The 24877-nt window shown below is 52.7% G+C and overlaps 1 protein-coding gene across 4 annotated transcripts; it reads right to left on the reverse strand.

The window, feature by feature from the left end:
- Positions 1 to 533: 533 nt before the first annotated feature.
- FOSL2 (FOS like 2, AP-1 transcription factor subunit) lies at positions 534 to 24222 on the reverse strand. 4 transcript variants are annotated; one of them, XM_036873823.1, is made up of 6 exons: positions 23230 to 24222; positions 18952 to 19053; positions 16283 to 16351; positions 12925 to 13176; positions 8356 to 8463; positions 534 to 5894 (listed from the first exon to the last, which is right to left on the reverse strand). In XM_036873823.1, the coding sequence occupies exons 4-6, from the start codon at positions 13159 to 13161 to the stop codon at positions 5373 to 5375; spliced, it is 867 nt and encodes a 288-aa protein (XP_036729718.1). In that variant the 5' UTR covers positions 13162 to 13176; positions 16283 to 16351; positions 18952 to 19053; positions 23230 to 24222; the 3' UTR covers positions 534 to 5372. The 4 variants fall into 4 exon arrangements, with proteins under 4 accessions (XP_036729718.1, XP_036729716.1, XP_036729717.1 ...); XM_036873821.1 differs by lacking the exon at positions 18952 to 19053 and having other exon boundaries at positions 23230 to 24221; XM_036873822.1 differs by lacking the exons at positions 18952 to 19053; positions 23230 to 24222 and adding an exon at positions 18583 to 18906.
- Positions 24223 to 24877: the final 655 nt, after the last annotated feature.

Raw genomic sequence — 24877 nt, forward strand, 5'->3', positions numbered from 1 at the left:
TGGGTCTATTCAAAAAGGAAGTCCAGAGATGTGATCATCCCACTTATTTGCACACCTTGGTTGTTTCCAGAGGCCTTTCCTGCGCGTGACCTCACGTGACCACCTGGACCATCTGAGCGATACCTTAAATTGGTTTTTTGAAGATTCTTGAGTTTCCAGAGTCAACCTTGTTGAAATACAATCCAAAGTACCCCCAGGAAGGGACAGCACTGTGAACCATTAGTGGCTGGCACTTGGCAGCCAGCTGAGAATCAGGCCCTGAGAAGTGGGAAACAGGACTGGGAGGGTTTGGAGAGGGTCAAGAAGAGAAAGAAGCAAGAGAAAGGAGGTGGGGAAGGTCTAAGCCCCTCCCAGCAGCTCACCTCCCAGTTTTGCAGAAAGAGGTTCCCGGGGAGCCATTCCTTGCTTCCCCACTCCCACCAGAGAGACCAGCTCTGCCCACGGGGCCAAAGGTAGAAAAGTCTAGAAGAAAAAAGGAGACGTGACAGGAGAGATGGGAAGAAAACACAGAATAAACCAACCATCAGAGGCTCTTCAATCTTAATTCATTTTATTCTACAAAATGCTACTCAATTGAAAGTGGAGAAGCTAACCAAAAAAAAAAAAAAAAAAGGAAAAAAAGTTGTAATATGTTCTCTCTTCCATAGCAGCAAGCTTTTTCTAACAAGCTTTCTTTAGTGCAAATACTGTAGGCTTGTATTACAGTAAAATAACAAAACAGAACAACAACAACAAAACACCACCAGAGATGCTTTAGAGCAGAGCTACTCCTCAATTTTCAAAAGTATACAAAGATTTTTGAGCTCACAGCCCTGCCTGGAGAGGCCTATTTAGAAGCCTTTCCAATGGGACCATTTCACCAATACTTAAAAAAAGAAAGAAAACAAGGTGCTCAGAAAGATAATTAAATTCCCCATCAAGCTGTAGGAATCTTGTACAACTTTTTTTTGCCTCCAGGATCTTATAGCAGTCTTTACTCCACATCATTGACATACCTCAAATACAGATGCACAAAGCTTATGATTGTCCACTATATCCAAAATACTATATATACATCTCTCACTGCAGAAAAGACACCCTGATACCTATTCTTTATACAAAGGCGAAGATTTTCTTCCTCAATATCAAGTAACCACAAACTAAAATAAATGGAATAAACTTTTAATCATACAGAGAAAATAATTGAGGAACAGGGCAGGATCTTTCCTTGTGTTCTCTTACAACATAGACTTCTTGGTGAACACTGTCCCTAGAGGAATGACAGTCCATCTTTAAAAACAGACCTTTTTTTATACAGTTTATACAGCACAAATCACAAATCATTTTAGAAACAAAAAAAGTATCATTAGCCTAAATTTTTAGAAAAATTATAAAGAAGAAAGAGAGGGAGAGAGGAACGGAGCATTTTAATGCTATCTGTTTCTATTCAGGCTTGGTACAACACAAAGATGTAAACATTTAAAATAAATAATAAAATAAATGTCAATTTCTTCTCCCCCTCCCCTTCCCATGCCCCGCTCAAAATTTGACCCAGCTCCTCCTGAACATGTCAGCATTAAAAAATTAAAACCCTTTTTGATGTATGACCAAAATACTAGAAGCACGAAAAGATGTCAAATAGGTAGTGGGGTGACTGGGTTTCCTTTTTTAAAAGGTGCAGGAGGACATGGGCACACCTAGAAATGTACACACGAACACACACACACACACACACACACACACACACACACACACACACGACCTGTCAATAAATAGTGAGATGCTGGCTTTTAAGATGAATGCCAAGAAGACTCAACAAGCAGAAAATAGCAAGACCCCTTTACTTAAGTTTTTAAAAGAAAGTTACACACACCACATATCCTATTGGTCCACAAATTCTATAAAACTCAGGTCAACCATCTGAAAAGTGCAAAGGAGCACATCACAGGGAAAACAAGTTTAGAGGTGGAAGGATATTGTAGGGGGTGGGTCTTTGAGAACAAACCTCGGACTGAAGGCAATCTTGCCTTGGATCTTTGGAGAAAGACCTTCTCACCTCCAAGTGTTTTTGTTTATTCATTACTTGTGGGCTTTTAATAAGGGAAGTCCTCATCGCTCAGTCTCATCCTAAGGAAGGTATATATATATAAAAGTGCCTAACACAGCGTCTGGCACATAGTAGGTGTTATTCTTTTCCTTCTTAAAGAGGCCACGTGGATGTCTCATCAGAGGAGGAAATCAACCTGAAAGTTACAAGAAGAGACTGCGAGAAGCACTAGTGGTCCATCAAGGAAATGGGAGAAAAGTCCCAATGCCTATAAGTTGAGCTCATCCTTAAAATGGAGCCATGTGGGAGCAGAGAGGAGACTCCTTTCCCCAAAGCCTGAGAAAGAGAACCCGTAGCCTCTGATGGTTCTTGGCGTTGAGATGCTTGTGTGATTGGGCGCAGTGAAGACACCTGGCCTGTCTCACGGGCAGAACAATGATTTCTTTCTGAAAACTTCCTCAGTGAACTCCCTGCTTTGAGTTGGCTCTGGCAATTGCCTAAACTTCACCTGGGATCTCCTCTCTTTCCTGTGTCAGCAGCTGCGCCCATCCACCGAGCCAGGAAGAGGACTGTTCCCAGAGAGGCCAGCCAGGTGGCCAAGGGGACGGTGTGTTTCACACCAGCCTGTCAAGGGGTGCCTGCCCTATGCCATCCCAGAGCTGCCTGCAGCCCAACTGGAGTCCACACCAGCTGCCTCACGGCTGGGGACACAAGGGGAGCACAGGGTTCCCTGCCCAAGCACAAAGGCCTCCCCCCTGCGGCTGCTCCCTGAGGAGGAGGAGGGGGAAGGAAGGAAGGAAGGAAGGAAGAGGAGGAGGAGGAGGCAGGCCTGGGTCTGGTGTGAACTTGGGGAACAGCCAGGAGGAAGTGACTGAGGATACACTAGTGCCTTAGGTGTGAATATTCAGCCTTCTCCGAATAGCCTCTGGCTTTGGGGAAGCCAGACTACCTCCCAGAACAAAGCTAGAGGGTCCTGAATAGAAACACAGCTCGGAGGCCTCAAGATCCTGAGGGGCGGCTGGGGTTTTGCTTTCTGCTGGTCCCAAAGCCAACGCAGCTTGAAATCAGAACGAAAGCCAGACACTGTCTCAGGCATGTACAGCCCGGCCCCAAGTCTCATACCGGGACCTGCCTTGGGATCGGGCCTGTGCAAAGTGGGGCACAAAGGGACTTTTAGAAATAAAACACCAGAAAGCAGCTTCATTTAAGAAATATATATATATATATGCAAAAAGAAGCAAATAGCTCCCAATTGGCCACAAATACCACTTGAGATGATTAAGCCTTTCAGAGCTGAGCACACCCCAGTTCTCTTTGCCCATCTCCTGCTACTCCTTGCTGACTTCTGCGTCCTTGATTAATCTGAAGCCAGAGAAACCCAGTGGCCCAATCTTATTAGGAGCGCCGCTCCCAGAACCTCTGGGGAACTGAGAAGGCAGCGTCACAGCCAAGGAATGTGGAAAATAACATTTTTAAAGCATTTGGGGACAAAATACTTTTTCTTTTAATCTCCTCTCTCTTCATGCCCTATCTCTCCACACGTCACTCCCAGTCATAGCGGTCTGTGTATTTTAGGCATTCGGCTGTTCCATTCTGTGTGTCTAGTGCATGGCAAGTGGATAATGGACATTAAATACCGGCCGGTGTGCCAGGCCTGGGTACGTGAAGAGAATAGGGAACAGGGAACCATGTCATTGCTCTCTTTCTCTCCCTCTCCCCGGAGTCCAACTTTGAGTTCTAACCCCCACTGGGTTGATTTAAATAATATCTATATAGTTTTAAATTATCATACAATGATCTCTAGAGCTGAACCACAATAGCGGGATCTCCCTCAGAGCACTAGCCCAGCAGAAGCTCATTCTGGAAGATCAGCCCTGGGGAGAAAAAGGCTTTGAGGGGTGGGAGGTGGGGACCACGCTGAGCTCTGCTGAGTTGTGCTCTTGGCGAGGCTGGAGGACTCCTTCCCTGCCCCCCACCCCATGGGAAGGGAGCAGCTAGCTTGCAGCGGGAAGCAACACATCTCATCTCTGATTTCAGCAGCCCCCAAGAATGGCATGTACGCTGCAAGCCACAGTGACAGCTCTGGGCCAGCTGTTCACAACTGGCTGATGGATCTGAGGAGCACACTGGGGTGAGGGGGCAGGGGAGTGTAAAAGAAAAAGCGCTAGATCCATTAGGTAGCAGATGACCACAGGGGGTTGAACAGGCACCTGGGTGAGAGGTGAGAAGCAGGTGCTGGGGCTGCTGCAAGGCGAACCCGACTCCGACTGCCTCCCTCCTTCCTCCCCCTGCATTTCTGTCCACAGCAGAGGCGCTTTTGAGGCTTGGGGAGGGGCCAGGCCCACGCTCATTAAACCTCTGTGGGTGGCATCACCCTGAGAGACAGGGTGGGGGAGGGCAGAGCCAGCAGGGACTTGGAGTGATTTGTGGCTCCTAGGGAGAGATGCCTCCCTGGTCTGGAGAGAAGGGTCCGGGGCAGAATGGCGAGGCAGTAATTACAGGAGACGTCCTACTCAAGACACCCATGTGGCTTGTTGGCACTATTCCTGGCCCGGTAATTAGGCATTTGGCAAACCCAATCTGTGCCCCGGCTGTCTCACTCACACCCTGTCTTTTGGCCAAGCCGCTCCTCCAAAAGCCGTCTCCGAGGATGGGGAGGAAGGGTCTTCCAAGCCTCCCAGCGATGGCGGCATCTCCTTGAGAGCTCAGGGAGCCCTGCTGGTGGTTCTGGAGATGGTGGTGGACCGGGAGTGTCAGGGGAGGAAAGGTTCTGTATTGCACATTGACTGTCCCCTTCTGGACAAGTCAGCCCCAGCAGAAGAGTCACCTGCTGCCCCATCTCCAGAAATGAAGAGCTTTAATATTCAGACCACCCAGATGAAATGTCATGGCAAATTTGATAAAAACCAAGAGGAAGTGAAATTGACACTGGGGGAAGGAAGGGGCAAATAGTGGGAAGGTGAAACCAAAAGGCACTGAGCATGCTTGGTGGGGCAGAGAAAGACACCATCACTCCAGAGACATATCGTGACAAAGGGACGGGAACGGTCCACACCAGCTTCAGGCTCTTCAGAAGCCAGAGAGATGCCCGGGTCCACCAAACCAAGTTCTCCAACGTTTTTCAAGAAACAGGATTTGCTTTGCAAGATGAACAAGGGAGGAGGTCCCGTGACTTCTAAGAGATCATCCAAGTCCTCCAACGCCTCACCGCCAAATCCCACCTGGGTCTCCCCAGAACCAGGAAGCTCTCTGGCAGGGTCCCCTTCTTACCCTCATGGCCCTGGAGTGCTGAAAGGTGCTGGTCCCTGGGAAGGAGGCAGTGATGAGGACCCCCCTGGGAGCTGGGTTACAGAGCCAGCAGAGTCGGGGAGTTCAAGGAGTCTGATGACTGGTCCCCACTGCTACTGCTTCTGCGGTGAGCCTTGGAGCAGGACTCAGAGGGCGACGCTGGAGACTCCTGCTCCAGGACGCTGGGGTAGGTGAAGACGAGGTTCGAGGTGCCTGGAGTGATGGCAGGAGTGGAGGTCACCACTATGGGGGTGTGCAGGGGCTCCTCCCCGTAGAAGCCCCCAGCGATGCTGATGGGCTTGATCACGGAGCGCTGCGCCTTGTCCAGCCCCGCCGATGAGGACGAGGGGCTGTCCTCTTCCAGGGGCTCCTGCTTCACCACCACGGCGCCTACCCCTCCACTGCCCCCACTGCGCAGGGCCTGCAGCCCGGAGGCCGGGGGTGACCGGCGCTCCTCGGGGCTGATCTTGCACACAGGCCCGTGGGCCACCAGCATGAACTCCAGCTTCTCCTTCTCCTTCTGCAGCTCGGCGATCTCCTTCTGCAGGCCTGACTTCTCCTCCTCCAGCTCCTCCGTCTCCTGCAGGGGAAGAGGGGTATGTGAGGGACAGCAGGGGGTGCGCTGGGGGGGGGGTGTCAAATCTGGGTGAGAAAGGGAAAACCAGCCACGTGCTCAGAGGACAGAGCTTGAAGGCAGCAAGCTCACACCCCACTGCTTCTGAGCCACCTGCACATTTAAGATTTCCTTTTGTTCCCAAAGCTCCAGACTGAGAGAAGAGGAAGGTCAGCTTGGAGGAAGGGTGAATTAACAATTGTAGCTGTCATGATCGAGCACTCACTTTGTGCCAGGCACTGTGTTAAGCACTTCACAGGCATTATCTCATTCAACCTAGCAGTTTTTTGAAGCAGCTATCAGCAACCCATTTTGCAGATGAAACTGAGTTTCCAAGAGGTTTAATCATTTGCCCAATGCCACAGAGCAAGCAGGTAGGGTAGCCCAGATTTGACCCCAATGTAGCTGACTCCAGAGTCCATATGCTACTACGCTCTTCTGCCTTCGTGCCAGGACCGCCCCCCGGTACCCCTGAGGGGTGAATAATAGTGAGATCCGGCGGGGGAAGGGAGCACAGCATGCAGCTCTACCCCTCTCTCCTCGTGCCTCCTCAACCCCATCCAGCTCGCCGTGGACACATCGACACTAAATTCTAAGCTGCGTGACAGTGGAGATTTCTGTCTGCACACACAAGCCTAGGACAGTGCCTGGCTTATAGGAAGTGCTCAATCCATCCCGTTTGGATCTTCACCGTCCCTCTTCCCTTTTTTGCTCTAAGTAGAAAGTATATGTTTCAGGACTCACAGAACCCCGGGAGAACATTCAGTTCAGCCCCTGTGCTTTAACAGATGAGACCCCTGCCAGCCTGAGCGGGCATGTGAGGCTGGCATGGACCTCAGCCCTTCCCTTCACACAAAGCCAGAGAAGCAACAGATGCACATGCAGGGGGTCGTTATGGAATACGGAAAGGCATGTGTCACCAGCCTCTTCCCCACTTTTCTTGAACACAGATTCCTGTTTGAGAACGAGATGACATGGGCCAGAGCTTCGCTAAGCAGAGTACAGCACATTCCGAAGTGAAAAAAAGTTTCCATCTGTCTCAAGGGCCTGATGAACGTCATGAGCTTATGAGAGGCTTCCTGTGGAGGATGTGGCTCAGGGCCTGGGTGGCTGGGCCGTAGGTGGGGAGGCGCGGGGGAGTAGGGTGTGAGGCTTCTAGGGAGGTGGGGGGAAAGCTGCGGGGCCTCAGGGGGCAGGCCACTCTGGGGCTGGTGGCAGAAGCACCTGGGGTACACCCAGGGGGCATGGCTCCTTGGAAGGTTAGTGGTAGGGAGGGCTCTGCTCGGGGAGTCTCCCCGGGGAGTGCTGATCACTAACGGATCTGCCTCACGTGACATCGGAGCACTCCCACTCCTCCTCCCCGACTCTAACACCTCCACAGGGCACTACTACAGGCATCACGGAATTCACGCAGTGCACATTCAAGACCCACGAGCGAGGGCTCCAGGATGGACAAAGGCAAGCGGCAGCAGGTGAATGGTAACTGGGAGGATTAACTAAAGTAATAGGATGTGCAAGGCAATGATTTCCAAAGCACCATCCTGGCTGCTCGTTGCAAGGACCGCCAACAGAGTCTCCCTCATCTCCTCACTTTGCACACATTCCACCCAGGACAGTTAGTCCTGGCTCTGGGTTTCCTCCACATGGCATACGGCCCATCCTGGAGGGCGGGGCTCTGGAGGGAGTTATGTGACGTTGGTCAGGTCAAGCTTTTGAGAGGGAGGGGTAGGGCCATGGGCCCCCAGGTGTGGGCAATCAGGCAGCAGGGGAGAATGACTCACAAGGGCAGAATGAGGTACCAAGGTGACAGCTTCAGGCTCAGGGCAGAGGCAGGGAACCCTCCCAGCCACGAAGGATATGAGAAAACCCCAGGATAGCACAAATCAGCTGCATGTGACCCATCTCCAGGAGACCTAGAGAGCGTCATGACCCCTGCAGAGGTGAAGGAGCCCAGAGAGCAGCTCCCCACAATGCTCGCCCGCCCAGACTAGATGGCTGAAGCTAGGCCGGGCCACTCCTGCTGGTGGCAGGCACCCTGGGAAGAGGAGCCCCAGAGGAGGCAGGTCTGGGCTTGCCTTGGCTCCCGGGCCCGGCAATGCCAACACCCTCTGCCATCCCTCACCCAGGAGCCCCAGCAGGTCTCAGTGCAGGGATCGCTCAGGTGCTGAATGAGAAAGGGTACCAGGCCCAAGAAGCCTGTCCAGTGCTCTCTGGGCCCAGGCTGGTGCTAAAGGCCAGCTCCCTCTCCCCAGCCCTCTCCTTTAATCAGGGCAGTGCTGACCCGTGTGCTGAAAGGAAGGAATGTCTCTGTCTGCACTGACTCACGTGTCAGCCACTAGGGGCAAGGAGGAGGGGCGAGGGCCAGGAGCCCTGGGGTCCCTGCTCTGGCCCACCCAGAAGCGCGCCCACCCCACGCAGAGCTCCTCACCGCCTGCAGCTTCTCTGTCAGCTCCCGGCGGCGGTTCCGGCACTTGGCCGCGGCCAGCTTGTTCCTCTCCCTCCGGATTCGACGCTTCTCCTCCTCTTCAGGGGACAGCTAGAGGCCAAGGTCAAGGATCATGGTTAGGCTCGGATAAATGGCTCACCATCTTTTTGGCTTTTAACTGCATTTTAAGTAGGGGAAGAAGCCCTTCTGGAACTGGGGAGGGGAGGGCCGAAGGCAAGAGGAGCACGGCTCAGAGGCCCAGAACATGCGGCGCACTGCTGTCTGGACGCCTGGGAGGGCACTTAGAGCTGAACCCACCCCTGGAAGGTGAGGTCACGTGTTTGAAGGGAGAACAGGGCAGCCATGGGTCAGGGACTCACCAGCCCAAGCATGATGGCAGCACGTGTCAGGTCAGCCCCGATTCAGTGCCAAGGCCCGAGAGAATGAGCTGGGACTGCTTCCCCCAGAGTCCCCTCGTGCCAGGCCTGCCCCACCCACTTAAGCAGCTTCCTCCGCTCTGCCTAATTACGCCTCCCCATCACTCTGCCTGCTCTGCAAGCCTCATTATCTCCATTCGATTAAGGAGCTGGGCCCAGAGTAAGAACCACCCAGGGGGGCACGTTCTGTTGCCAGAGGGAGGGCCACCCACTCCCAAGTCCCTCTGCCAGCCCTCGAGTGCTGGCCGCTCACAGTTCAACCCCGAGGACTCACCAGTGTGCCTGGCACAGTGCCGGGCTGGACAGGACCAGCAAAAGGAGGAGGGGCCCTTAGGCAGGTTAAACCCTGCTGCCCACCACATCCACTCATTCAACCAACGAGCCCTTCTACACGCCAGGCACAGTTTGGGGGGTTAGAGATTTGTCAACGAACCAAATGAACAAAAATCCCCCTGCAGCTCCTCACAGTGAGGCTGGTTAGGGGCCCGTGGCTCAGGCCAGAGGGCAAGAACTCTGCTCCCCCATCAGGGCTGACACTCTGTTTACATAGAGCCCCCCTTCCAGAGAAGGGCCACCAGCCCCTCGCAGAGGTGATGTGAGGAGATGGCTGGGGGCCAAGGCAGAAAGCAGTTCAAAAAGACAGACCACCCCTTCAGTCATCAGACTGACGGCACACCTACAAGATGCCAAGTACAGTACTTGGGGCTTAGAAGATTCTGGGGGAATAAGACGTGAGTCCTACCCTCAAGGGACACATGGGGAAAGGGCCAAAGCCACTTTTGGAGGGGCTAAGAGAGAAGCCGCCCCACTGATGGATGCTGCCTGGGCCACCAGCCATCCTGTGAGGGAGGGAGCCACTGCCCGGGCTGGGCCCAGGCCAGAGTCCCCAGGACGCTCCCTGCAGCCTTGAAGGTGCGTGGCTGTGATGTCCTGCGCAGGGCACAGCATCACTGTGTCCCTCACCCCCTGCAGTAGCCTCCAGGTGGTGCGCACTGACCTGAGCCCATCCAGTGGTAACATCTCTGTTAGTCTTCAGGCCCCTTCCAGAGACCCGGTCTTGGAGTCCACATTGGAGTCCTGGCTCCACGTCCCTCCTTAAGCCCCCCCCTCCGCCTCCCCAGGAAAGCCAATGGCTCCACAGTCTCTCTTCTGAGAGGTGTCAGGTAGCTGGCAGCCAAGCACAGATGTGGCACTTCTGGGTGGACTTGGACAGATTATTGACCCTTCTGAGCCTCAGAGCCCCAGTTGTAAAATGGGGTTAATAGGACCTGCCCTGCCTTCCACAAAGTTTCTGCAATGATCAGATGAGATGCAGTGTGAGAGTCCTCTCTTTACTAGAAAGTGCTAGAAAGAAGAAGATGTAATTCAGAGGTCTCCTCTCTGATGCCTTTTCTGCACTCACTGGGCAGCAGATCAACTGGAGACCCAGAGTCCACAGATTCAGGCACCCTGTTCTCTGTGGGGATCGGCTGAGGTCACAAGGCCACTTGGCCAAGGCCCTGAATACTTGCTACTCCTAACCCTGTCTCAACCTGAGCCCAAGAGGGTAACCCTGCTGCAGTCGTGGGTTCAGGGCTCAGCACTGAAAGGCTACCAGGGTTCCCCCTGAGGCCCAGCTAGCCCCCCTCCTCCTTCACTGATGAGGGGCAGAAAAGATGGAGAGCTGGTCCTGGTCCACTTTGGCCTCCATTCCTCCTTGGCTGCCTCTGGACAAATTTTGGCCTCCCAGTTGCCCTAGAAGTCTCGCCCCTATCTGGTGAGGTGTGGGGCAACTTGTGGGAGCTCTTGGCTTAGGAAGTGTTCAGGGGTGGTGACAACACGGTTACAACTTGAGTGTGTCAGCACCACCACGTACCCATCCACAAGCCACACACACCCGCCCCTCCCCGCCACTGCTGGCCTCAGAGGGAGCCTCTGGGGCAGGTTCCGGAGCAGGGCAGTGAGGCACAAGGCCAGCCCCTGGTAACAGGCTCCTCCCCCTGGGGGAGGCTGGGAAGGCGGAAGTGAGCCTCTGAGAAAAGACCCTAGGGCTAGGAACCCAAAGAGCCAAGGTTCTAGGACGCTACCGCCTAGGCTTCCTCCAAGCTGCCAGATGATTATCTGAACTCCTAATTGACATGGGATAAAACACTTCTGGCTCTCTCCTTCCCTCTCAAAAAAGGAAGGAAATTCTCCAAACTGTCTTATGGCACGCCTAGGTGGTGTGGTGGGAAAACCACAGGGCTGAAGGTCAAAAGAGGTGGATTCTAGTCCTGGCTCTGCTACTAACTCACTGTGTGAGCCTGGACAAGGCCCTTCGTTCTGGGCCTCAGTTTCCTCATCTGTAAAATAGGTGCAGAGGGAAAATTATTGAATTTTCTATAATTATTGAAAATTATAGAAAAGCTGGTCTCCAAAGACTCTTCCAGATATAAACTTCTAAATTTGGTGTGAGCTAGCTAGGTCCAGAAAAGGATGAAGAGTACTCAGCACATCTTGCTTTGTTGTCCTGCTAACCCAAGAGTCCCTCACAAGCCTGGCTCTCACTCAGGGGTCCCTTACGTACAGAGAGAATCCAAATCATCAGTGACTATAAAGCTTAGCACCCTGGGCTCCCTGAAGGAAGCACATTTATAGAGGGCCTTAGGATCACTGCTACTGCAATATTTATAACTACAGGTATGGAAAGCAGCAGCGAGGGGGGATACTGGCCACTTGCCCCAGCAGCAGAAGCCCGACAGCACCCGGGAGCTGTGTCTGTTACTGTCTATTATACTCACCTCTCCATGTTGCCCCTGCACAGGGCCCTGCCACTAATAGAACAAACCAACATGTAATGGATACAAGGCCCAGCTTTGTCCTCAGAGGAACGGGGCTCCTGTGAAAGCGTCCGGTTCCTCAGCGCAGTGACCCTTGTGATTCTAAGTGTCCTGGGGACTAGTGGCACTGGATCTGCAGTCATCCACTGGGCACCACGTTTGAAAGGTCCTTGTATTGGAACAAGGAGTGGAGGCGGACAGTGGTTGAAATGGGGAGGGGTTCCAAAGCTGTAACTGAAGTAATTCTTCAAGCTAACATTTCATTTGAAAAAGGGATTCTACTGCCAAAGTATCTCCCTTCCCTGGACTTGTGGTGGCATGGTGTTGTAGAAAGAGCACCGCACAGGGGTCCAGGGGCCTGGTTCTAGGCCACGCTTGCCCACTCACTTGCCAAGTAGCCCCAGGTAGCTGTGTCCAGGCCTTGGCTGTGTCATCTGTGAAGGGGGACAGATGGGGCTCTTGGAGGGCTCATTCCCTCCTTTCTGGAATTATGCATGACTCTGATTTCTCTTTTGGGAAGCAGGGGGCCATCGCTGCCCTGGTAATCTGTTAATACAGACAATGGGCCTTTTGAGTGTTGGGTAGACGCTACGTAGAGAGCACAGGCCCCACCCTTTTCTGGCGTCTCTCTCAGCCAGGCTGACTCCTGCTCAAAGCTGAGCCCCTTGAGGAAAAAAAAAGGCTGATGATATCTCACCACTTCCACCCCCAGCCCCGGGAGCTCAAGCAGCGGAGCAGACTCCAAAGACCCCAGAGTCCCTCCACTTCCGGAATGTGCATCCCAGGCACCTGAAATGGGCTCCTGCCTTGAGTTGGAGGCCTGAGACATGGAGGGAGAATGGAAGTAGTGTGGGCAGTACTGGTCTAGAAGCGGGGGGGGAGGCTTTAGGACTGCTGGGTATCTACCAGATACTGGGAGACAGTTAAGGACTCCCCAGAAAGCTCCCAGCCAGGGTTCACTGGCTGCTTGTCCTGTGGCCCCTGTACCAAGGATCAGAGAACGATACTGCTGTAGGCAGGGCCTAAGTCCTGCCCACGTGCTGACGCCTCACCACTCACTACGCGCTTTCCCACCATGATCTCATTCGGGTGGCAGCAAGTCCTGGCCAGCAAGACCCTATCTCCACTTTGCAGCCGAGGAAACTAAGACTCAGAGATTCTAAGGGACACAGGCGAAATGCCTGACTCTCAGGTCTCTAGCTCTGCCTGCACTGCCTGAGCTCCTTCACCTCCCCAGTGCTCCCAGAACATCGACCCTGCTCCCTGCCAGTCTTCAGAAAAACCCTGTGTTGTAAGGCCTGGAAAGCCACCGATGCGGCTCCTGACCGGAACTGTACCTGCTCATCTCTCCTCCTGCGGCCCACGGTGGTGCCAATGGTCTTGATCACGCCGGGTCTTGGGAGGGCCATGTGCCCGGGAACAGAGGCCAGGCCCGGCAGGGGGCTATAGGGGTGCGAACGGGGGTACGGGTTGGACATGGAGGTGATCACCGTGGGCTGCACCATCCACTGCAGGTCCTGGCTGGTCGTGATGGCGTTGATGGTGGGGATGAAGGCGCTGCCTGAGCCAGGCATATCTACCCGGAATTTCTGAAATGAGGAGAAAAGTAGGATTGAGCCAATAAATACTGCGGAACAGGACAAACAGAGCCAGGAGGCCAAAACTGGCAGAAAGTAGAGTCAGAGCCTGGGAAGCCAAGGTCAAGACACTGGGTGGACTTCCTGCACATCCAAGAATCAAGGGGATCTTAACTATTCCTGGGACCCCCCCATGTCAGATCTGCTCCCTGACTGAGGTCCTGGAAACTCCATCCCCAACTGGCTCAGCGAGGATGTGGGCATATCCCCAATGGTTTCTAGGATAGATGTGGTCCCTAGCAGCTCACACTCAGCAGGCCCTCTCTCAAGCCCTCCAGGCCAGCTAGGCCCCCATCTGCAGGAGAGCAGGTCTTCCATCTGGGCCTCCTGAGCTTCTGGGTCACTTGCCATTATTCCCCAGGGTACCAGCTTAGGATCCCTTGAGGAGATTTGCCGACCAACTGCTTTGCAGCAACGAAGATCACCAGGAAGGTTATTATGTCTGCTTTTGTTACTTTCCAAACAGGTTCATGATGGGGTTGTGACCCCATCAGGGTGAGACCAGGTCCATGAAAAGATGTCCTCTGACCCATGAGACTGAAAGTGGTAGCGTCTGCCGCCAGACTTCCCCTTGCTGTCCTTGTCCTCCTTGACCTTCACCCCCATCTTGCTTGGGGCAGACACACTGTGTCTCTCTTTATCTATCTACATATCTATCTATCTGTGCTCCCAGGCGTGTCTGTGCGAAACTTTGCTGCTAGCTCTGAGTCTTCTCCCTGTCACTTAATTTATGCCCAGACCACGTTGCAGAGCTCTGTGGAACATGCTGCAGGAAGCATTCTATTTAAAATATAAGATGATGACAGAGTACAAAAGCTAAAATGGGCCATGCTCCTCAGCAGCTGGGCTTGACCTTCCTTCAGGGCAGCTACTAGAAAGCGAGAAGTGGGGAGAAGGGAAAGATCCCCTACTTCCAGATTTTTGGGAGAGCTCCCCTCCTGAAACCCTCAGCCTCGGATGATTCCTGTTGCCACAGAAAGGTTCTGCACATCCTTTCTTCCCTAACTTGGTGGATGAAATGATGACAACAATAATAACTAACACTTACTGAGCACTTATTAAATGACAGGCACCATGGTAGTGTTTAACCTAGATTATCCCATTAATTTTCCCTCTGAGGTAAGAACTACCATTATCTCCATTTTAGAGGCAGAAATTTAGGCTTAGAGAGATTAAGTAACTTATCCAAGGCCACGTTCTAATAAGCAGTGGGGTCAGGATTCAAACCCAGTTCAGCCTGACAAAGAGGCTAGGTCTCTCAAATACGGTGCAACACAAGCTTCTGTAGCATTGTTTCTTCCTGCCTCGAAATCCAGCCCCAAGTGCTGGTATCCATCCCCACTGCCCTCGGACAGAGCATCAGGGCCATCCCCACCAAGGGTCCCTACAGACCTTCCCTCACCCAGGACGCCCCACAGGTCTGGCTGACCCCAGATGAAATCCCACTGCCATTAGCATGGATGCTATAGCATCTCCCCTATATTGGCCCAATCAGACCAACCAGGATTAGAAGCGCCAGCAGCAACGGCAGCTGCCACCACCACGGTCTTCGCCCCTGGTGACGACAGCCGGGTTCCTTTGTGTAAATAAGGTGAAGCTTAGAGCACTTCACTGCAGCTGAGGGAGCTGTGGACCCTTCCTTGCTCACTCCCCTGCCAGCTGCCTGACCCCAGTCTGGGTGGTGGAATGTGGCTGCCTCACCTCCCAGACTGCCCTGGGGCCCCAGGGCAGGGGCATTCAGCGAAGAGAGTGACCCAGTGCAATGAATTCTGGGATTCTGGGAAGTTACCAGCGCAATGGATTCTGGGAGTCCGTGAGGAGAGCTGCCCAGTGCGGTGGATTCTGGGATTCTGTGAAGTTACCAGCGCAATGGATTCTGGGAGTCCGTGAGGAGAGCTGCCCAGTGCGGTGGATTCTGGGATTCTGTGAAGTTACCAGCGCAATGGATTCTGGGAGTCCGTGAGGAGAGATGCCCAGTGCAATGAATGGATTCTGAGTCACCTCCCAAGGCAAAGACAACTGGACTTTTTATCCGGAGCTGACTGAAAAGTAACAGGTGTATCTGGGTATGTGTGTGTGAAGGAGGGCAGAGTGCAGTGAACACGGAAGGATACAAGTGGGAAATGATCTTCAAGGAGGAAAAACAGACAACCAGGGCTGGCTGTGAGGAGGCAGGGCAGTGAGAACACGTGAGCGGCTGAGTGTGTGCAGAAGCACTAAAGCCCAGGCAGCTATGTTTCTCTTGGGCTGCTGGATTGGGAGGGAGAATGGGGAGTAGTCTGAGTCAGGAGGCCTGGGTTTGGGGCCTTGGTGAATCACTGAGGACCCAGTTTCCCCGTCTGGAAAGGGGAGTAGTAACACCAAACTCACTGCACTATCATGAGGATTAAATAAGTAGCTACTTGTAGTCACAGACTATAAAAGCACACCGGCGGCTCTCAACCCTGGCTGCACATTAGAATATTCTGAGGAGCTTTTTAAAAACACCAATGCCGGAGCCAGCCCCACCATTACAGTTCTAAAATCATTGCTTTGGGGTGGGGTTCTGATAAGGTGTTTTTTAAAAATGCCTGAGGAGGTTCTAATGTGCAGCCAGGGTTGAGAAATGCTGCTCCAAATAAGTGGCAGGTGGCATCGTCATCATCACGACCACCATCACCACCATCACCATCATCATCATGCATCATCATTCTAAGTGTCTGTGCATTTACGGTGCAAAAGGGGTGGCTCCAGGGAGAATTGCCAGCTTCTCATTCCTGGGAAGCACCCAACGTTTTTATTGTTTCTCTCCCCAAGTCCGGTTCTGGGTTTGAAAGACACCCGAGGCATCCAGCAGGATGGTTTAATGTGACCTTCCACTTGTGTGGGGGAACTGTCAGCTTTCCTTTCAGGAAAGCACCCAAGAAATTCATTCCTCATTCCAAAAAAACAAACAAAAGAGCTCCCATTTCAGGCTGGGAGAGGGAAGCCAAAAACCTGAAGCAAAGCTGAGCGACTAAGATCCCTTAGGACTAAGTGCTGACTCTCAGCCCCTCTCGGGGCCCTCCAGCCCACTCACTCTGTGATGGCAGGTCTACAGAAGGCCGTGCCCAGCCATCAGCCAGGTTCCTTGCAGCAGTGGCTTGGTCTAGACAAAACAAGACAGCAATAAAAAAAAGGCAGTAGGTAATGACTGCCTCTAAATGCATGTACAACTTGTTTCAGAGGGAGGTAAAGCCATCTGGGTAACACACTGGCTCTAAACTGCAAGGAAAACACGTCCTAGCCCCTGAGGGGACTGGGGCTCCGATAAAGAAGGCTTTTGTCTGCCGGAGGAGGCTCTCTGAGACACACACAGAAGTTTAAGTGAGATCTGGCAGATGTGTCTTGTCTCAACTCCAAAGGTATTTTTCAGAAAGCGACACTGGGGTCGGAGAGAAGAGGTGGGCCTAGGAGTCTGTGATCCCAGAAGTTAGCTGGTGTTCTTCTCTGACAACAGACCCAAGAATCAGTCAAATGTCATGCTGGGGAGAAATCATGGTCCTCTACGAACGGGTTAACACTGAACACAAACCAAGATGGGGTTTCCCAGCTGCGGGCATTAGGGTGGTTTGATCCCTGCTGCAGCACCAGGTGTGTGCTGCGAGTGGGGGGCTACAGGAGGTAACCCAGGACCCTCACTTGACTCCCCTGGGGCTCTCCAGCCCCCCTGGAAGCTCCTCCTCTAGGGACAGAATTGAAGATGCTGGATGGCTGTGTGGTATTCCAGCCTGGCAGAGCCTCCAAATGCTTTCTTTCACTGTGTCATCCTGTTGACTTCTGGGTGGGCAAGAATGCCTATAAAAGGACAAACTGCCCCCCACCCCCACCGACCTCCTAGAGCAGTTTGGCAAACTTTCGCTGTAAAAGGCCAGATAGTAAATATTTTAGACTCTGAGGGCCATAAGGTCTCTGGTGCAACTACTCAACTCGGCCATAGTAGCGTGAGTGCAGCCACAGACAAGATGTAAACAAATAGGCGTGCCTGTGCTCTCTTAAGCCCTATTTACAAAAATACTTGGGCCATAGTTTGGCAAGCCCTGTCCTAGAGGATCATTCTCATCTCTCATGCTCAGGTTGGTGGAAAAAGAATAAAGAGAGGAAGTGAGAAAGCAAAAAATCACAACTATTCTTCTAACCCAGGGAGTCAAGGGATGGACTCTCACTAGACAGCTTGAATCTCCAGAACCTGAAGCCAAAGTTCAAGCCTTACAAGCCTTGCTGCAGGTCTTTGGGCAGCAGAACCGCCTTATCCTGAAGCATCCTGAATTTAAGGGAGCTGTGGGGCCGCTCAGTAAGTTTGTGTGTCCTCCCACTGCCTATGAGAAAGACAGCTCAGAACACAGGGCCCCTAGGGCCACCCAACTTCATCAGGTCAGAGAGGTCCCTGTAGCCCAGCAGTTGCTAATTTGGGAAAATGACCTTTCTGAACTCTGCAGGGCCTTGGATTCAGAAATAAGGGTCACAACCACGGCCTTTTGCAGAAAGGTCTAGGAAGTAGGGTTTGGGTTCCTATTTCTTGCAGACGTGGATGGGGCAGGGCTTATCCCAGAAACTCCTGAGCTGGGCAGAAATGGCATTTGAGATGGAAGTCAGAGTTGGTGTTTTGGGTCCATCCCCTCAGCCAGGCATTTCTCCATCAGATTGATTCTTGACTGGGCCACAAAGCACTCGAGCCATGAACCCCATGAATACCTGTGACCTGCCTCGGCAGGCAGAAATGATTATGCATATCTGGGAAGAGACTGGGTTCTTTCTCTTAAGAACCCCTTTTTTTAGTTTCCCAGCACAGGAAAAGGAAAATTCCAACATCCCAGGAGACTGGCTTGGGGAAGAGGAGAGGGCAGGGCAAATGCTGCCTCAAATGCCCCAGAATAACCCTGTTGAGGTCCAGTTTGACTCAAATGCTCTGTATTTTTACCAAACGTGGGGTGTTCTCCAAAGCCTTCTATATGGAATTCAACCAATTTTCACAGATTCTGCAGTGGACATCACTTTGACCTTTGACCTTTCATTCCTCTCTGAGTAAAGCCACTTAGTTCACCATGGAAATGGTCCTAATAACTCATGATTTCCCCAAATTTTAAAGTATACAAACACTATCTCAGGTGATCTGCCTCCTGTCAGGTTCACTTGAAAGAATCATGCTATCTTTCTTCACCTAACTGCCAGAGTGAAGAACAGCAAAGAAGGAAAGGAAAAAGCAAGGAAAATAAGGTGACCAACACAGAGTTTCCACCAAGTTCCCCAGTGTCCTTCCTCCCAGGGCCCTTCTGGACAGAAATTCCACTCCAAAGCATGAGAGGATTCTCTCCACCATTCTGTGGATCCCTTTTGTACCTCCACCAATCCTGGGACAGCTGTGCACTCCACAGGAAGGCGATGCCGTCTCATCTTCTCTACAACCACAGCAGGTGAGCATGGCCAAGTCACTGCCACGTGACAGGGTGCGAGACAGCAGTGGGCAAGAGGAGTCTTACACCTTCCCTCTCCAGCCCAGTGAGTCCAAGAGGGACAGAGTTACCGAATGGGGTTTGGAACAGATATATTTGCCTCAATCAGGGCAGCTGGCGTCATTTTGAAATGCCGTGGCCGTCAAAAGACACCACATACAACACAGATGAGACACAGCCATAAAACACTAATTCTTTTTCTTTCTTTCAACACATAGACCAGAAAGTTAGCCTCCCGAATTCTCCAAATCAGTACCTTTATTCCTGTATAACAGAGTGGGGACATCTAAGGTAGAGGTGGCAAAGGCGCCTGCTTTTGGTGTGCCTTGTCTTGGTGACTGCTGTCCCAGGAAGACTCCTGAGATGGAGACCAACAGAATTTGGGGTCACACCTTGCTTTGGACCCAGACAGATCACCCAGACCTCATACATCACACTTGGTTCTTTATATGTCAGATCTTTTGATAACTTCCAAATATCAAATTCACCCTCAAAAGACAAAGATATGTGAGGAGGGAGGGTTTTCAAAAGAATTTGCTGAAGGCAATCCCAAAGAGGGATGCTGTAAAACCTTTCTGAATCTGACTAATAGCCACAGCATTCAAATAAGTATTTAGTCTTCTCAAAGAACAATAATGAAGGGGACAAGAGTGATTTGGATGCCTAAGTTCGGGTGTGTTTGTAATAAGACAGAAAAGAAAAAAACAGAGGCTCCTAACTTTACACTCACCTTGCATAATGAGGCAGGCAGAAATAAAGTAATGGAAATGCACTCAGGAGTTTGGATAGGAAAATTCAACTGCCACTCAGACAATACATGACTGCTGTTTCACCCCATTCACTTTGATGAAACAGTGACACTGACTTCCACCATCAAGAATCAGCGGAACAGACAAATTCCTGGGATAACATTTCGTTTGATCCTAATCTACAACATCTGTGAGATCAAGGCAAAAATTTAAAAAAAAAGGCACCAGACCGTTAATATACACCTCCCACCTTCCCACCAATTCTGAAGACCACCTCCCCAAATAAAATTCCCAATGCCCTAATACAAACAATATCAAGAAAACAAGCCTTGGGAATTTGAAGACATTGTGCTGACAGATATCAAAATAGGGAAAGAAAAAAAGCACTCCTTTTTCAACCACGTTTTATTCAGAAAAAAAACAAAATCAGAAGAGAAACTGCATCTCGAAGTCAAGCAGCTCCTATTTAACCACTGTTAAATATATGGCATTTATTTGACCTGGATTAAAAAGAAAAAAATCCTAAGAATTCCGAAAACTCACCAAGTTAACACTCTCTGGGGCTGGAAAAATACATTCCCCAGATAGTTCTTCTAAGAATGTCCCGTAGGGGGCACTAGAGAGGTATGATTGGGGCTGACTTGGGAATCACAGTCATTTCTGGTAAAAGTTCTTTGATGTGAGGAATGTCCCAGCCTGGGTACAGTTGGCAAAAGTTCACTCTGGGGAATTTTGTGTGTGTGTGTGTGTGTGTGTGTGTGTGTGTGTGTGTGTGTGTGTGTGTGTGTGTGTGTGTGTGTGTGTGTATGTGTGTGTCTTGGAAAAGGATGGTTGCCAAAGAAGAGAGCTAGTCTGGTATTCCTTGAACTGTCCCCCTTGATTTATTTTCACAAGTTATCTGAGGAACAGACAAATGGCAGCCTTGGAAAAGTTCTGGGTCTTGTTTTTGTTTTGTTTTTCATTAAAAGGGGGCCCAGCTGATGAAAACAAGTTATGAAATGACCTATGTTTGTGTAACTGGCTGAATTGCGTAATGCTCAGGGCCTGAAACCGTTTAAGAGTCGCGCAGCCAGGCAGGGCATATATCTGGGAGGTGTTTTCCTAGGAAAGTTAGGAGAGAGAGAGAGAAAACAACAACAACAACAATAAAAAGAAAAAGCCAGGAGGGGGAGGTGTGTGCAACTATTAGAGACAAATCAAATCACCAATGACCAACCTCTGAGATTAAAACTATAACTGGAACAGGAAATATTTTTCATGCTTCAAGTTCCTGCCATATACAAGAACAGAGGTTTCAACAGAGTTATCTGCCCCCCACCACCTTCCCCAAGTCACTGAAACTCATGGCCATGTGTTAAGATCAAGCTTTGTGAAGCGAGAGAGGAGAGGAAAGTTCTAGGTTGAGTAAACAGCAATAAACTTCTCAGGAATATCAGACCCCACAAACAAAGAGAGCAGAAAAAAATAATATTCACTTGCCCAGGGTGAAACTAGAGAATGCTCTTACACTGATTGGTCCGCTGAGATGCCACAAAAGGAAGAAGGCCCATCACTAACTGCCAGGAAAGTCTCCCCATAAAGGAAGCTAAGAGAAATAAAGTGATTACAGGTTTTATCTGGTATGCAATAAAGTTACCTTGAGCCAGAGTGGGGTCACAGACTTGTGAAGTAACAAAAGCTTCTCGCGTCAGTCCTTAGGACCACAGAACAGCTCTGCTCAAAGCCACAGAGATGATAGAAAAAACCCCTGCCTCCCTCCCCCCCTCCCCCCACCCCCTCCCTCAGGAGTGGATAGGCTGAGAAACTTGTCCAAAGCTACGTTACCTTGCCAATCCCTCTGGTTTGAAAGGCGCCTCACTCAAGCTGCTGGGCCGAATGGGCAGGCATATATGCAAGAACCCTGTGCACCAGTTATTACTAATTGCAAAATCCTCATGTGTTACAGCATGCTAGGAATTAGCCAACAGCTGCTTTTTGCTTCGGTAATGAGGCCCCATTACACTCTGCTGGACTGAGTTCTCTTCCTTCTGCCTAGCACTGGTTTCCTGTCTGATTTTCTTCCAAAACAGGGAATTGCCTCCGCTCACATCCTGGGCTCAAAGCCCTAGTGACACAGATTATTCAGTTGGGGCACTGATGTCCGGTCTGACTTCCCATCCAGGCCCCAGGGTCTGAGAAAAGCCAGGCGGCGAGGTTGTAACATTTCAATGATGAGTGCCACAGAAACGGCAGCCAAAGGAGCAGATGAGAAATCAAAAGAACCCTTCCTGGTTCAGAGAGGCAGAGAGGGTCTTTTTGGGGGCTGTTGAATCGGAGAATGAGGGAATGGGTTATAAATGACTCTAACCCATTGCCTAACGATAGCTGGATTCAATACAAACCACCAATGGGGCTGGAAAGCAAACAAAATCAAACACTTTGGAACAAGATTGGAAACTCTTCACCTTGGTATTCGTCATTAGGGGTGCACTGACTGCACCCTCAATGCACAGACCAGGCTCTCTACAGTGGTGCTTATGGGGACACCAGGGCAGGTAGAGGGAAGACACAGAAAAGCCGTTCTGAGGACTCACCAGGTATGGGGAGCCAGTCTGGAATAAGATACCCCTCTTCAGTTACCAGAGAGAACCGTGTTTCCATTTTACTCTCCATCAGGGTCCCTCCTCCCTGGAAGCCCACCCCAGCCCCTTCTGGTTGGCTGGCGTATAGAGGCCAAGGCCACCGCCTTACCAGAGCAACTCTTGCTGCAGCCAATTTGGCTACAGACTGCAGATCCTGACTGAGGCGGGTTTCAGGTTCTAGTGGCCTTGTTTGTTAAGCCAGCTCCCTCACAAGCCTCGGGGTGGGGGGGTGGCTGCTGCCGAGGACAGGCACCCCACCAGCACCACCAACCCAGCAGCACCCTTCTGGTATTTATTTATTCTGGTATTTATAGACAGATCGCACGCACAATCCCTCCAGTGCAAACCAGTCCGCCTGCTTTAGAAACAAGTTGTTTTTCGGCTTCCAGAACCACTCAGGAGCCCAAGCGAGGTCTCTCCACCCTCCCCCCCCCCCTTCTCTCTGCAGGCGTCCTTGCCCCAAGGTACTCCCAGACCCATAAGGCGCCCCTTCTGGTGGCAGTGCAGACTCCTTCTCCGACCCTAACAGGAGATGCATGGGCGCCGGGCACCTAGGCGCAGCCGAGCCAATCAAGGCTGACCTCCTCCTTCCTGACCTTCGCACCTGATTCCCAGAGCGACAACCCGCGCCCACTCCGGATTACTTGAAGGAACCCAACCATATTTCTGAGTCCCCAACATTTTCCAGAAATTAAGACCGATGGGGGCCGGGGGAGAGAAGGAGAGGGTTTTTCTTAAGAATAAGGTCCCGAGATGTAGGGAGGGGCCCGTGGGTGCAAAGATTTTTTTTTTTTTTTCCACCACGGAAAGAGAGGAGAATGGAGGTGGATTCCTGGGAGATGAGGTACAGGCTCCTGGGAAGGGGACCTGCAATTCCAGGAGCTGGTCTGGATAAGATGTAGTGTGAAGGATAGGGTTTGCTGGCTGTTCCAGCCCGCTCAACGCTCCACTTAAAAAAAAAAAAAAAAAAAGTGTTGGCGGCGGGTAGAGGGGATGAAAGGAGGTGTGGGCAGGACAAGACGAAAATCCAGAACTTACAACGGTGGCCCGTAGGAATTTTCTCGCCAAACCAAGAAATGGAAAAGAAAGCAAGAGAGGCAGTGGCGGCGAGAGGATGGCGGGGATCCGCCCGCGCCGCCAGGTGCACCCGGGCCCCGCACCTACCTGCTGGCCGCCGCCGCCACTGGAGTAGGACTCGGCGTGCGCAGGAGAGCCGCTGCTGCCCCGGGATGAGGTATCAAAGTTCCCGGGATAATCTTGGTACATGATCCGCGGTGGGGGCCCGAGAGGAAACAGGGTGTTTTTCTTCCCCCGCCCTCGCCGAGGCCGCGCACCGGCTGCTGAGCGCTGGCTCCCTGCGGGCCGCGCCTCGGGCTCTAGTCTTCGCTCCCGGGCTTCTCCCCCTCGGCGGCGACACCCCGGGAACAGTGACCCCCGAGCGCCGAGCGCTGCACTTCTTTCCTGCTCTATGAGCGCTGCGGGTCCGGCTGTCCACCCGGTCCCTCCCACTAAAAAGTCCGCGCGTCCCTCGGTCCCTCCCCTGCGCGCGCCCTCCCGCCCCCGCGCGCAACCGGAGCTCAGGCCGGACCGCCGGCTCAATCAAAAATTGGAAAGTAAAACAGAATAGGAGCCCGGCGAGTCAAGCCTGCCACGTCTGGGGACCCCCGATTTCAGACAGGGCAAAAAAAGGCGAAAAGAAAGGCTGCCCGCTTGGAGAAACTTCTATTTCCTCCTTTTAGAAAAGGAGCTGAGAATAAACTTCCTGTGGCCGACTCGCCGCCGGAGTTTCGAGCGGTTCGGACACTTGACTGGAAGAAGGCAGCCTGCGCCCGGCCCGCGGCCGGTGGGGTTCCAGTTGAGCCGGCGCGGAGAGGGACGTGGCCCCGCTCCCCGTGCCACAGCTGCGGCGCCCGGACCTGCACCCCTTCCCCGGCGCCCGCTCCCGGACGGGCCCGCGTTGCCCGTCCGCGCCTCTCTCACTCCCTCTCTCTGTCCCCGCCGAACGCCGTTCGCTTGCTCGCTGGTTTGCTCGGAGCCCCAGCGCTCTGCCCGAGATGAGTCACTACAATGGCACGAGTTCAACTCCACACTCTTTATTCTCCAGCCCCTGTACCTCACGTCAACCCCAGACTCCACCTTGCAGGGAGGAGCGGGCGGGGAGGCGGAGGGAGAAGACCGAGGAGGAGGAGGAGGAGGAAGAGGCGCGGGAGGAGGCGGGCGCAGCGCTACCCTCCCTGCCCCGGCTCCCGGCCGCGCTGACGCCAGCCGCGCACCCAGCGCGAGGAAGGAAGGGGGTGGCGGGTGTGGGAGCGGACCGCTGGCGCGGTTTGAGGGAGCCGAGGCTCCTGGCCCTTCCCCCCCCCGCCCACCCCCCGGCCCCGCGCCCTTGGTCTGCTCCGCTGGCGCACGTTGCCAAAGATGGTCATTTGCGTTAGAAGACGCGAGTGCGGGTTCCCTCGCTTTCGGGTGACGTGGAGGGAGAGGGATTCCCTCGCCGGCTCCCCAGCACGCCGCGGCCTCCCCGCCTTCCACCACTCTGGGAAGGGGCGCGGGGCGGGGCCCCCGAGAGCGGCCGCAGGGGCCTCGGCGCCGGGTTTTAGAAAATAATCACAGTCCCGAAGAGCGAGACGGGCGGTTCAGTGCGGCGCCACCGCGAGGCTGGGAGCCGGGCGCGCTGAGCCGCTCGCAGGGAGGGCGCGGCCGCGCATGGTCGTCGGCGTCCTCCGCGGCGCCGCCTGAAGCAGCGGGCGCCCTGGGCGCGCTGGGTATCCGCACCTCCCTGAGGCCGGGCCTTGGCGGGGCGAGGCGCCGC

The sequence above is a fragment of the Balaenoptera musculus genome, chromosome 13, assembly GCF_009873245.2.
Source record: "Balaenoptera musculus isolate JJ_BM4_2016_0621 chromosome 13, mBalMus1.pri.v3, whole genome shotgun sequence".
In the NCBI taxonomy this organism is placed as follows: Eukaryota; Metazoa; Chordata; class Mammalia; order Artiodactyla; family Balaenopteridae; genus Balaenoptera; species Balaenoptera musculus.